General features: G+C 34.9%; 1 protein-coding gene across 4 annotated transcripts in view; it reads right to left on the bottom strand.

Annotated features, from left to right (window-relative positions):
• The window catches only part of PDS5B (PDS5 cohesin associated factor B), a 118,534-nt gene that overhangs the window by 55,065 nt on the left and 50,338 nt on the right, over nucleotides 1-13,131 (bottom strand). For all 4 annotated transcript variants that reach the window (XM_032982832.2, XM_032982831.2, XM_032982833.2 and 1 more), the window contains exons 10-15: nucleotides 12,846-12,940; nucleotides 10,480-10,625; nucleotides 9,395-9,546; nucleotides 7,571-7,684; nucleotides 5,963-6,044; nucleotides 249-297 (exon numbers count right to left, since the gene is read on the bottom strand). In XM_032982832.2, coding sequence (XP_032838723.1) covers nucleotides 249-297; nucleotides 5,963-6,044; nucleotides 7,571-7,684; nucleotides 9,395-9,546; nucleotides 10,480-10,625; nucleotides 12,846-12,940 — 638 coding nt within the window. The remainder of the gene's footprint in view (nucleotides 1-248; nucleotides 298-5,962; nucleotides 6,045-7,570; nucleotides 7,685-9,394; nucleotides 9,547-10,479; nucleotides 10,626-12,845; nucleotides 12,941-13,131) is intronic.

Below are 13,131 nucleotides of genomic sequence, written 5' to 3'. Positions count from 1 at the left end.
CAACAGATGCAACCAAAGCGTCATGTGATAACCTTCATGACTGAAGCCATTTACAGCAAGGAAGTAATTCTGCTTACAGATGTCTTAATTCTTTAAAGTATATTGTAATAACATGTTTACCATGATTTGCTGTATGTTTTCTCTGTTACAAAACTACTTTTTATAACTTATCTCAAATGATCTTTAGGGCAAGAAAGCAATATAGTTCAATTGTAGTTTTTAAAGTGTAAATTCTTCAGCTGACTTACTTGTTATAACCATCACTTTTGAGAATATAGCTTTACTGCTGGCATCTGTCTGCAAGTCACAAAAGAAAAAAAGATTAAAAATTTTACATTATATTTCCACTAGAATACTGAGTGAGCAAAATTCCATAACATATTAATAAGCCAGCAACCATTTTGCTAGCACATCAGTGTGTTAGAAATCAAAACCACCACTGCAAAGTTAATGCTAGACACTTACAGGAAGTAAAAGGTAGATCATGCCTACAGTATCACTCTGTCTCACATATATTTATGTAAAATATTTTTATTATTTTTCAATCTGCTATATAACTTATGAGCGGGACAAATGGGTTATTTCTGTAACTGTTTTCCATCTAAAGCCTCTTTGGTTTTGAATATAAAAAGAACAGCAAGCATTAAATTCACTTTATCTTCTTATTCAGATATTGATTCTAAGTAGTCTCAATAGTAGTTCCCACCTTATTGTAAAGAATGGAGCAAGTCAGTAAGACAACAATCGCTACCCCTGTTCAGCTGAACAGGTAAGGCAGACAATAGCAGTGTAATTGTGAAAGTAATACATAGGGACAATGAGAATGAAAAAAAAAAAAAAAAAAGAAAACATAATTGCATTTCAGAATATCTGTGAAGCTTTGATTCAGTGAAACTGTTGCTGATATAAAGCCATCTAACAGCACCTTACAAGCAAAAGGTTACACAAAACAGACCTTTTTGTCTGATTTATTTATTTTCCTTTTATCAGTAATTCTTCTGGTACAGGATTTCAAATTCCACAAGCAAATACTACCTTAAGAGTTAGTTCTGACATCAGTAAAGGGAAGAGGAAAGGAAAAATACAACAAATTTCACAGCTGGGTAAAACTACACAGCAAGCAGATGTTCTTTAGGAGACTATATTTCTAACAAGTGAGTGATGTTTCTACAACATATCACCTACTACTGAAGGCAAACAAATTCCCAGTACACTTTTTCCTCACCTTTAGCTGTAATCATGTTCTACTGACCAGGAAATTTTATGGAATTATACTGATTTCTGAAATACTAAGAGATTATCTGTAAAAATTACAAAGGGAATGCTTAACAGTACAGTGCAGATAACTTCCCAGCCATCTTCAGAACAGTGTTCTAAGACGTAAGAAAGATCTTTCATTGCTGTGTAATAAGTGTTTCTACACAACTCTGAAATCATCATAAGTAAAATGAAGATGGAAACCTGAAAGAAAATTCAAGCTTACAGCTATGTTGTCAAAAGCATACAGACCCATCAGCTTCCAAACCATCAAGGAAGCTGCTCTTTTGCCAACTGACTTCTGACAGACCAACTTCAGTGACATAACTTACCAAGTGTGCAAAAGTTCATAAATGCATTTAAATAGTACCAATTACAGGCTACAACTATCAAATTATATTCCTCTGAGAAAAGATTTAAATAGGGACACAACCACACCTTACGAGCTTTCACTGAAAAGTATTTAAATTTAAAAGGAACAGTGTTTAATCACCATCACTGCTAGAATTGTCTTTTATAGCACTCCCTTTACAAAAGACGAAAGTGATCACTGACAAGCCTAAAAATTACCAACAAGAAGATGTCAAACCAACTCAAGGAGCCTCATATTAGAAGAAAAAGAACTCTTCTTACCAAAGTACTTAACATGAAGCAAATGAAGGCCTACAGTGGGCCTTTTCATTGGGTTTGTATCAGGAAAGAGCTGCTAAGAGGTAGTGCTGCAAGACACTAACATGTTCTTGTAAAAACTTTAAGACAGAGGTCAAATTCTTGTTCAGGCACATCTAATTTCTTTGCGTTCTATTAATGAAATCTGCATTTAGATCTCAAATAACATTCAAACAAGCCGTATCAGCTTTGGAGATAACAAAAATTACAATTTATTACAATAACCTTGACTAGCACATGGAAGCATCCATTTCCAGGAGGAGTATCCTTCAACTTTTCAGAGTAAATTTCTGTTCTGCGGTTGACTAGGTACTACGAACAAAAATCGGATTTTGAGTTCTAATATACTTGCATCAACAAAATCTGGTAATGTTTGAGAATAGTGGCAACCTTGGAAAGATCGAAGTATAACAAAAAGATAGCATTAGAGTAAGACAAGCAATGTTTTTATTGAATGTCCTATCTTGTAACATGGACACTCGGCACATAATTCTAGCCATTAAGTATTTCTGCAGAACTTTCCATTACTTTTTAGTGTTGTAAGAATGCTGTCATTTTCAGGGCTTTTGGCTGTCACAGACCAACAAGTATGTTCAGAAAAGAAAGGTTAAAAAAAAAAAAAAAAGAAATCAAAAAACCACAGAAATCAAATCTAGTTTGCAGGATTCAAAATAATGGTAGTCAACAGAAACAGAATCTTCATATTCATACCTCTTGCAACTCAGAAGAAAAATACTTGAAACTGTACTGTGGATTTTCTTTGGTTCTGATTGGTTTGGTCTTCCAATCCTGGCTAAGTCTTCAAGTACTGACTAAAGAGCCTATTATAACAGACCTCAAGTTGAGCAAACTACTAATCATTCAGCCAAACATGAAATAACCCAAGTCAGAACTATTCTTTTAACTTCTAGTAGTATAACTTCACTGAATAATGACAGATTGAAGAAGATCAAGAAACATTTTAGAAGATTGACTGTGTCCCTTTACCTACATTATCTTGAATTGATGATATGGAAGCATCTGCAGCAAATGAAGCTGATACTCTAAAACAGACAACCAAGCATTCACCCACTCTTCCACATCTGAACAAGCGAGTTTATGTATTTAACTGTATACCACTGCGGTAGGTAAAAACAAGAACAAAAGCATAAATCACAGTTTCTCTTCAGGAAAGTAACTAATTTTAAAGGCAACTCAGATGTCCATTCCCTCTCAGATTAGGGGAGATTATGATCAGCAGAAATAGGAAGTTTCTTAACATTTTCTTTCTCAATAGCATTTACACTGTGGAAAGTCTGAAGAGGAAAAAAAGAGAATGCCTGAAGAGTATCACTAAATGACAGAAAGGTTTTCTAAGATTAAAAAAAACAATGGACTGAAAAGGTCAAAGATTTACAATCGCAGAATAATGTTGGTTGGAAGCAACAAATGTAAATCACCTGGTTGAACTGCCTACTCAAAGAAGGGCCAACTTACATCGGGTTTTGCTCCAGGCCTCTTCTAGTTGCATTTTATATATTTACAAGGATGACGATTTCACAACTTGTCTGGGATACCTGTTCCCAAATGTCACCATCCTTACTGCAGTTTTTTTCCCCTATTACCTAACTAAAGTTTCCTTATAGTAACTTCTATACACTGCTTCTTATCCTATCCCTCTTCATCTCTGAGAGCTCTCACAATGCCTACACTTGCCACGGGGACAACATCTACAGAAAAACAAATCAACAATAAAGCTATAATGATTAAGTGGAGAAGTTAGACCAGAGTGAAAAAACACATATGTTAACACCAATTCTAAAAGGTTACTAGTTAATTTCAGTTTTGTTTCCTGAAAGAAAACAGTTTCTACAGCTCCGAATAGGTAAGGGGTATCTTTAGTAATGGATTATTACTGCCTTGGTCTGTATGCCCCTTCAGTAAATGCACTCTTATCTTAAACAAATTATTTAATTATATTAAATAATTATCAATTTGGAGACAAACAAACACAAAACAAAACAAAACCCCCCCCAACCACACAAGGACCATCACAGAAATAAGCATTTTGTTAAAAATAGCTAAGCATCTGCATTGGGCATAATGGGCAGGATTTGGGGTAGCAAAGGGCTGCTGGGGTGACTTGTGCAGGAGGAGGTCAGGGACTGCCCTGTGCCAGCCCCCAAGAAATAAACCAACCCAACAAAACTTCAGCCAGAGGAACCTATAGTGCCTCTGGGAAAACACACTTGAAAGAAGAGACACTGGAAAAAGAATGACACTAAAGGGACTGTGGCCGGTGGAGGAACCCACGCTGGAGCAGCAAGTAAGAAACCAGGAGCAACACGAGGGAAGGAACCACCATACCCTGACCACCACCTCCTGTGCTGCCATCACCTCGCTGAAGAGACGGAGCAGGGCCCGCAGTGAGGGGTCTGGAGACCAGGGGGCTGGGAAGAGAGGTGTCCAAAGGGGAGCCGAAGGATGTTTCTCCAAATGTTTGTGTCTTTTATTTCTCAATACCAGAATAAATACTTAGAACTTTATGTCAATTGACAATAAGCTAAATTAAGTAAAATTCCCTGACCTGAAACCATTTTGTTGCCTGCAACAGCATCTCAGACTAGCAGAAGCCCTCTGAATTCTCCCACATAGTCCTGTTACTCAAAAGGATATTCAAGTGTAGAGAATTAGCACTTAATAGAGAAAGACAAGATGAAAGCCACATGGACAAATGCAAACATGTCAACAGCATACACTGTTTTGAATGCGACCCTTATGCTGGCATTTATCAAAACCTACACATCTAATTCTATATCATACTCGATACTTTACATTTGCGAAAGAACTTTCATTACATCTCCCTGGAAACAAAAGGAAAAGTTGAAATTTCACTTTCAACTGAAAAGCAGAAAATATCAAGAAACTAATTCAGGTTAAACTACACCAAAAGAATATAAAACAGTACATCACAAATATTTCAATACAGTCACTGAAAGCCAATGAAGTATTGTACTAGCAATTGCTGCACTTCGAATTTAATACAACATTACAGAACATTTTAAATGCACTAAGTCAAAATTAGAAATTTCACTGCAATCAGGACTAGGGATAATAATAAGGGATGATGCATTTTAATTTGGTAAGTCTTTCTCTGACTGCAAGACAGTAGCATTTCTAAGCAGATACACTAGATAATCCAACCACACAGTTACCCATTCTTCAGGTAATTTCAGCAAACGGATATTCCAGTGTTTTAACATTTTAACTTCATTAAATTTACTGTGGTGTATGAGTATATACACATATAGAAAATAAAGATAACACACGCACATATATATGAATGTGAGTACAGCAACACTTTCTATTATATATTATTTATGTTAAAAAAGCACCAGATTAAACTTTGGGCATTCAAGTCAAGTCCTAATGACATTCCAAATTATATCCAGCATTTCATCTTATAATTTTTTTCCCCCCAAGCATGAGCATGCATATATATGTAACAAAAACAAATCTAAATTTTACTTTATGAGAATATCCTAAATGCTCAATAAATGCTTTTTGCTTTCCTTCTGAGCAAATTTGTAAACGAAGATCTCAACTGTAGTCTGGTATCTCCAATACAATATTTAAGAAGTTTTCAAGAGGGAAAGAAACAAGATTTCTTGAACATCACTAATCATACACAAAGTTAGGGTGTACAGGTACTTTTTATTAATTACTTGATTTGGCAGTCAAAAATAATAAGCTGGTTTTTCCCTCTTTCAAGAGCCAGAACAATCCTGGCAAGATGTAACCCAAACACTGGGAGGAAATATTTTAGTATCAAAGGGCTGGCAAAATCTTTTAAAAATTTCTGTAACACCCCTTTCTCTTCAACTTTACTAGCAAAATGTATACACATTTCCTACTGTAAGTGTAGTCTAATGGAACATCAGTTAATTTTCACAATGTTTTCTGTCATTAAAAATAAGCTTGAGATAGTCAAACAAATGGAATTTTAAAATAGCATAAAGTTAAACTGGACATTCATTGTGGGATAAATTGAACTCACTTTGGGTTGTTTTATTAGGTCAACTAAATCCTTTACTTGATGTCGTAGCAGATTTTGACATTTCCACATTTCATTCAATGCTCTAAAAAAGTAAAAAAAAAAAAAACAGTTGTCAAAATCATCTATTCAGATAAATATCACAAATGTTCGTTAAGAACCTTTAAATTCTTCCCTGCTTCAGACTCAGAAACGCGCTTATCAACCCTGAACTTTCAATGCTGTGTGAGCAAAGACTGAATGTCTCCTAATGGCATGATATGGAAAATTTAATTGGTAATATTAGACTGGAACAAAGTGAGATTTTGAAATAACTTTCAGTTCAGATGCTTAACTACACTGCCTTTAAAAGAAGCAGGAAATAAATTATGTCTGTTTCATAAAGAAGCCATTTGTACAAGCCTGAAATCACTCTTCTAAAAACATTCCAAGAAGCAGACTAAAGCAGATATTTAAGATTTTTATCATAAAAATGTTTTTCTTGCACACAGAAAGCAGCTACTGGAAAAATAACTTGTGAAAACTGGACACGATTAGACTTGCAAGAGATGCATTAGAAATATTAAACGAAATTGAAAATTACCATGCTTTCCAAGAAGAATAAGCCATATAAATTCTAAAAGTCACAAGTTCATTTAAAAAACTTCCACAATCCACAAGTAAAAGTAATTTCTATATAACTAACTGAAGACACCATGTCTTTAAAATTAGTACTGTTGCATATGAAAACTGCAGAATTCAGAAGTTATTTGTTGCCTGAAATTACAAGAACTGAGAAGAATCCTTTCTGCATTTTAGTTTAACTTATACTAAAAATTACTAGAACACTAACTTTTTGATAAACGATTCTTAATCTTGGTTTGTTATAGTTGTAATAACTTTAGGCAGGTAACACAAGGAATACAGGGGATTCAAACATCAGTTTCTGTAGTATTTGAAGGCTTTGGGGTTTTTTTAAGCCACTCTTTCATATACAAAGCTTTTTCTAGTCTCACTCATAACAAAAAAAAAAAAAAACTATTTGATTTTCAAGTGACTGAGTACTATTAAATGAAAAAAGAAGTAAAACTAGCTAAATTCAATCAAACTGTGAACATTACGACAGCAAGTATTGTTACTAGCCAGATCTATGCACATGTACCCATTTTAAGCTGGAGAAGGCATGTAACAAGAAGTAAAACGCATACTGAAGGAGGGAAGACAAACAAGTAATCCCTTCTCACTCCTCAGTCATCTCGGCTGCTAAAACAAGTAGTATATTAACTGAGTTGTCAGATAAGATGTAGGGCTAAGTCAACGCTACTATCTATGCTATCTCTTTTCAGACATAAAAGGACTGACGTACACTCAAGTTTCTTTCCAGGTCTCTGACACTACTTTTTTTAGCTCTTTATGGTTAAAAGGTACCACACCTTGTTAGAAAACACCCTATAAGGTTTTTTTTACCCAAAATCCCACTTGAAAAATAGATACTGTTGCTACGTTCTGTTTTCTGATAGTTCATAAACTACTTCTGTCCACTGGCCTAGGCTACCCATAACAATTTCAAACTAATTAACAATAATATTTGTATTAAAACTTATTTTTCAGTAACTCAAAAATGGCACATACTTCACAGCATTTGAATCCAGTGTTGCATAAAGGTAATACAAACATTTCATTCGTTCATTTGTTTCCAAGTTGTGAGGGACCATGTACTGAGCAAAGATGCGTTCAACAAGTAATCTGAAAGACAGGATTAAGAAACTTAAACTGTAAAGGAAGAACATGGCCTTGAATTGCTAAAGTATCAACTCAAAAATTCTTAGAACTATCTAAAGACCAGTTGTTGCATATAAAGGTTATTCAAAACCATAAAAGGTGAAGTTAGGTATCTTCCAATATAACTCAGCATAAACTAAACAAAAATATGTCGTTACAGAAGACATAATGTTAATGTTAGCAGTAGGGCACGTAAGACATGACATTAAAATCGTTTGGTTCCTGTCTAGGTTAATATATCTGATATTGATAGAGAAGGATGTCTCCTAATTATCAGCGAATTTCATTATGGGTCAGTATTGGAGTAAATTCATGAATTGACCCAAACTGATGGGTCTAAAATAAAAAAAGAAATATGCTGATGATACCACACATTGTCATAAAATGCAGAAGAAGAATTCAGATGCTAGTCAGAAGGAGCTGACTTCCCTCCACTCCTCCCTGGCTCCTTCCCCAAGAGCTTAGTTCATACCATTTTTCTTTTGCTTCCGCAATAAAAATGCGGGTACATTCACAGGGAATTATTAAAAGCTTCTGCATGGAAGCTCCTTATTTGGAAACAGGAGGAGAGAAAGGTTTGTGTCTGCCAGTTACCTAGGAAAGACTGAAGAAAAATAAACAAAAGGAAAACTAAGCCCATGGTACAATCTTAAATACCAAGAAGGCCCAGGACTTCTGCAATTTGAGGTCATTAACAGAATGGAATAAATAGGTAAAAAAACCTGATTATGTATGTTTAGGCTAGAAAAGAGAAGAAAATATTTATGCATACTTGGAGCAGGTGGTCAAAACCCAAACCCAGCTAATTTAAAAAGAACCTGATAATTAAGAAAAATGTGAGTGGGCAAGACTGGATCTGGAGATCCAGACAGTTCTGTCCACTTCCATGGTACCATGAAATAATTGCTTATTTTGAAGATGACTTTTTGAGGTCGTGAGTTTTTGAAAAGACTTGTATGGGTTTGCAATGCCTTTTGTACCTGATCATGCTGTGAAGGCCAAAGGTCCATTTCCAAAGCCACCAGGACAGACTTGATTAGTCAAGGTGGACTGGTTCCCAAACTTCTTCCCCATGTGCAACCATCTATTTTTCAATATGAACAGCCACATACAAGGCTATAGCTGGTATGACAGATGCACTGCTTTCACCACAAAACCAAGACAAGGCTCTAATTCATGCCTGTTATAATATAGAAAAACTGACCTTCTGCAGAGTGAGATGCCTTAACCATCTACATGTACTAGCCTTATCTTTAAGGCATACAGGAACAATGTGCAAATCTAAAGCAAGATCATTAAAGCAATTTTACTTACTGAATTTTAACATAAAAATTAGAAAGCTACTGAAATATAAACAAAAATCTCCTTTACTGAAGTAGTGCTGAACCACACCTAAATTTCTGAAATATTCCAACCTTTCTCATCCATTAAAATCACTTCTGGCCTTAAAGAACAACAACAACAACAAAAAAAAAAAAAAAAAAAAAAAAAAAAAAAAGAGAGAGACAACAAAAAACATTTGGCAGCTGTATAAGATTATATACCAGATCAAAACATACAGCGTTATCAAGACTCCTCCTTCTTGTCAGTACATAAGTACAAACAAAAAACAAAACTGCATAATAAGTTACCACACTTATCCACAGGGTCACCTCTCTTTCACGACTGACTTACCGGTCATCAATACTGTTTTGATAATATATATGCAGAAGTTTATCTTTTATCCATGATATCTGTTTTGCAGCTTCTTTTCCTGCTTCTGATTGTAACGAATATTTCTTGTATATCTGTGCAAGACCCATCATAGCTTCCTTCCTCACTCTCCACTTGAAAAAAAGAAATAGTACCCAGTTTAGCAGTTCAAAACTCTAAACTAAAAATACTGCAAAATTTCCTGGTAGATATTTCCTCCTCTACACCAAAATAAAATAATTTACAAAAAAAAAGGTTAAAAATTGAGTTCTAAGTACAACACTTTCTCATTAGGATATATATTGCATCACCCCTGTTATGCTAAACCTTTCAACATCAGTAACTACTATGCAAGTATATCTCTTGAATTTAGAGTTGTTACAAATTAAGCCAACATTCCTTCTGATATTTGATACTGAGTATTTGTGATTGTATTATGGGTGCAACAGGAGAAAGCATGTCACCAAACGGGGAAAAAAAAAAAAAAAAAAAAAAATCAGGTGATAATTTTAAGTTTGCCATCTACAGTTCTGTTTATCATGCTTTAACATAAGCAGCAAACCTCAAATTTTATCAAATAACGAAGCATAACTAAACTAAATTTCAAATTTGAAAGCTACTACACTAATTTGCAGTCTTCCAATAATCTAACTAAAAGCAGGTAAACTAGCCACCTCTGATGGTGGAACATATTTTAGTCATCTACGATACATTTTGAAATCTGCTTGCAAAATTTCATATGAAAAATGTTAGAATGTTTTACAAGAGTTTCATTTTACTTACAAATTTTACTAAAACTAGACAACTGGAACAACACTGCTGTGCTTGCATATTTTTTAAATTAAACTATCTTAAATAAAATTACAACAATGAAAAATGTGGCATTCCAGTCAGGGGCAAAAGATGCCTCATTAAACTGACTGCTTCAAAATATTTTGCATTATATTGGTTTTCATTCGTCATTTTAAAATTAGTTCAGCATTTTTTAGAAGCACTGTTTTTTAAAAAGCTAAATTATAGGCTAGAAATATAACGCACAGCCATTATTAGTACTAATTATGTCTTACCCGCTTGTCCAGTGTTCGTTCTCTGACAAAATTAAGCAGGTGATCATTGACAAGCAAAAGATCTTTTTTAGCAGCAGTAACTATGGATACTATAACATCATGCCTTATGGCCTCTTCAGGATCATGTGACCTTACTTTAAGATATTCTGAAAAAAAATTGAATAAGTATTTCATTATAAGTATACAACTTCAGCTACTTTTCTTTCTCTAGACAATAGTCAATTGACAGAAGCAAAACCCATTATTTTCTACTGTTTTGAGCATCAACAGCAAGAAACCAACCAAGATTAACTGGAATGTCAGTAAGACTTTATATTTGCTTAGAATATCAAATATCTATACTCCTGGCATTATGAAAATAAGAGTTCTGGGGTTACATTTTTATTTTTATTAGTTCTTATAATAGTTTAGCTATAATAGGTGCTAATGTAGACATAGCCTAAAAGAATTGGAGCTGCAGAGTAGAGCAGAACAGTGCTGAGAACTCGATGACCACAGTGTACATACTTCAAGTCTTACTTCAGGCTAGAGGCTACTCTCTTCCTACAGACTCGATCCCCTTTGGCTGCTGGAACACATTAATTGCACTCCTGATCACAACTTCTGTATTATCCAAAAAGAAACTAGTTCACATGCTCCAGGAACACTCCACAGCGTGAGCCATGTAAGCATTGTAAGCAGGCACAAATCAAGAGACATACTTCAAAAGCATGCTCTTAGACCAAGCTATAATGCTTATTTAGACACATCCTAGTTTATCCAGTTTAACTCAGGTTTTTCTAGACTATTTTGGCCCATTGCTACTTATTTGGAGGCATCAATAATCTGATACCACCAACACTAGCATTTCTGTTTATAAGTGTCAAACAGGTTAGCTACCTATTGCTGTTTTAGAAAGCTGACAAATAAAATGGCCAAGTTCATTTATCTTTTTAGGTTAATTTCAAAGCACAAACAGGTAGGAAAACGCACACAAAAGTTATTAAAATCACTGTACACAGCATACACCAGTGAAACACTGAGAACACGAAGTAACACTGAAAATTCAAAGTTTACGCTGAATGAAATAACCAAAGGTTGCTGTTCTCTTATTACTGTTCAGTGACCACTGAAAATTTTCAAGTCTCATCTGAAATATCAGCCATTAACATTTCTGGTAATCAGAACAAGCACTGAAAGACAACATCAAGAAATGAAGCTTTGCACTAATGGAGGTTATGAAATTTGAAATCCAAATAAGACTTTTTTTTAAAAACAGTTTTGTTCCACAGGAACACATAATAAAAACAAAGAACAATGTCATTGCACAAAACAATTCTTGTCTCAAGCATCAGTGAGTCAGAGAAATTTTTCAACAATTTGACATTGGTAAGTGCTGTGGGGAAAAAGAGGAGGGGCAAGCAAAATTACATTTCCCAGAGGATACCATTAGAGGGGGCACAAAGTCTTTCTGCAATGTTAAAAAGAAAAAAAAAAAAATCCTTGAAAGTACAATTCTGATAATCAAAAAGGAAATATCTTCACCATTCCATTAAAGAAAGGTCCAGAATTTTTTTTTTTAATAGCTGATTTAATAATACCAAGAACTATGGGGATGACTCTAGCCTGCCTATATTTATGTCTAACTTGACAAACGCTCAGAAAGCAGGACAGCAATCCCACACACTTAACAGCCCTTTAAATTCCTTTAAATTCCCTCCTTAAAGCAAATGGACAAAGGTATTATCTCCAGAAAATTACAGGAAGTAAGAGTTTATTGATCAGGGGGAGACAGTGTCTCTACGTACACTTTAAGGGGAAAAAGCCCAAACCAACCAATCCTCTTGAATTACACTTTTTTCATTAAGACATCAGGAGCAACAAATACTAAATGCTTCTGTGCTAGTTGCCTTCTTCCTACAGGAGTCTTGAAATACAGGCTGTGTTTGATCTGAAGGGGCGGGAACCAATGGTTGTGGTCACAGTTATGAGGACCGTTTTCATATTTTAGACAGCTGCTGCATAGTATTTTCACATTTCATCTTTGGGGAATTGAAGTCTCCACTCTGCACCCTAATTAATAAATGCCACGACCATGCAGTTAGGCAGGTTGTGTATGCCTGCTCCCATGATGCTTAATTTCAACAGCAGTTGGGAATGCAACTACTGTAAGAGAGGGAGAATGATCTCTTTGCTTAAGGCGTTTTTTATGTACAATCCCCTCAGCCCCAGAAGCAACACTGCAGGCAGGGACTCTGAGACTTAGAACTCCAACCTTAATTACATCCTGCACAACATTTAACAATGTTACTCAGGATTACAACTAACTTGCCTGACTCTTCCAGCATACTTAAAAATGCATTTAAATGCTATAATAAATCTGGTACCTGTTAAGTCTTTTGCTAGGTCGGGATGGTTCATAAGGCAGTGACTTGCAAATTTCACACATTCAAGACGAATAGGTACATGGATATCATTAAACCTATATAGAAACAAGACAGTGCATTACAACAGCAATATCACTTCTACCAAAAGCAATTAGTTTATTTCTACACAAGCTCAAATACCTCTGAAAACATTTTTAAGCTTCCTGTGCACAAAACATCTCTGATTTCACAGTATTAAGTAGAATGACTTGAGCTTAAGGAAAAAATCCTATATTTATTTATTAAC

This window comes from Tyto alba, unplaced genomic scaffold, assembly GCF_018691265.1.
Source record: "Tyto alba isolate M040663 unplaced genomic scaffold, T.alba_DEE_v4.0 Super-Scaffold_2, whole genome shotgun sequence".
Taxonomy (NCBI): Eukaryota; Metazoa; Chordata; class Aves; order Strigiformes; family Tytonidae; genus Tyto; species Tyto alba.
The sequence above is the reverse complement of the archived record's forward strand: the minus strand, read 5'-3'. Positions and strand labels throughout refer to the sequence as shown.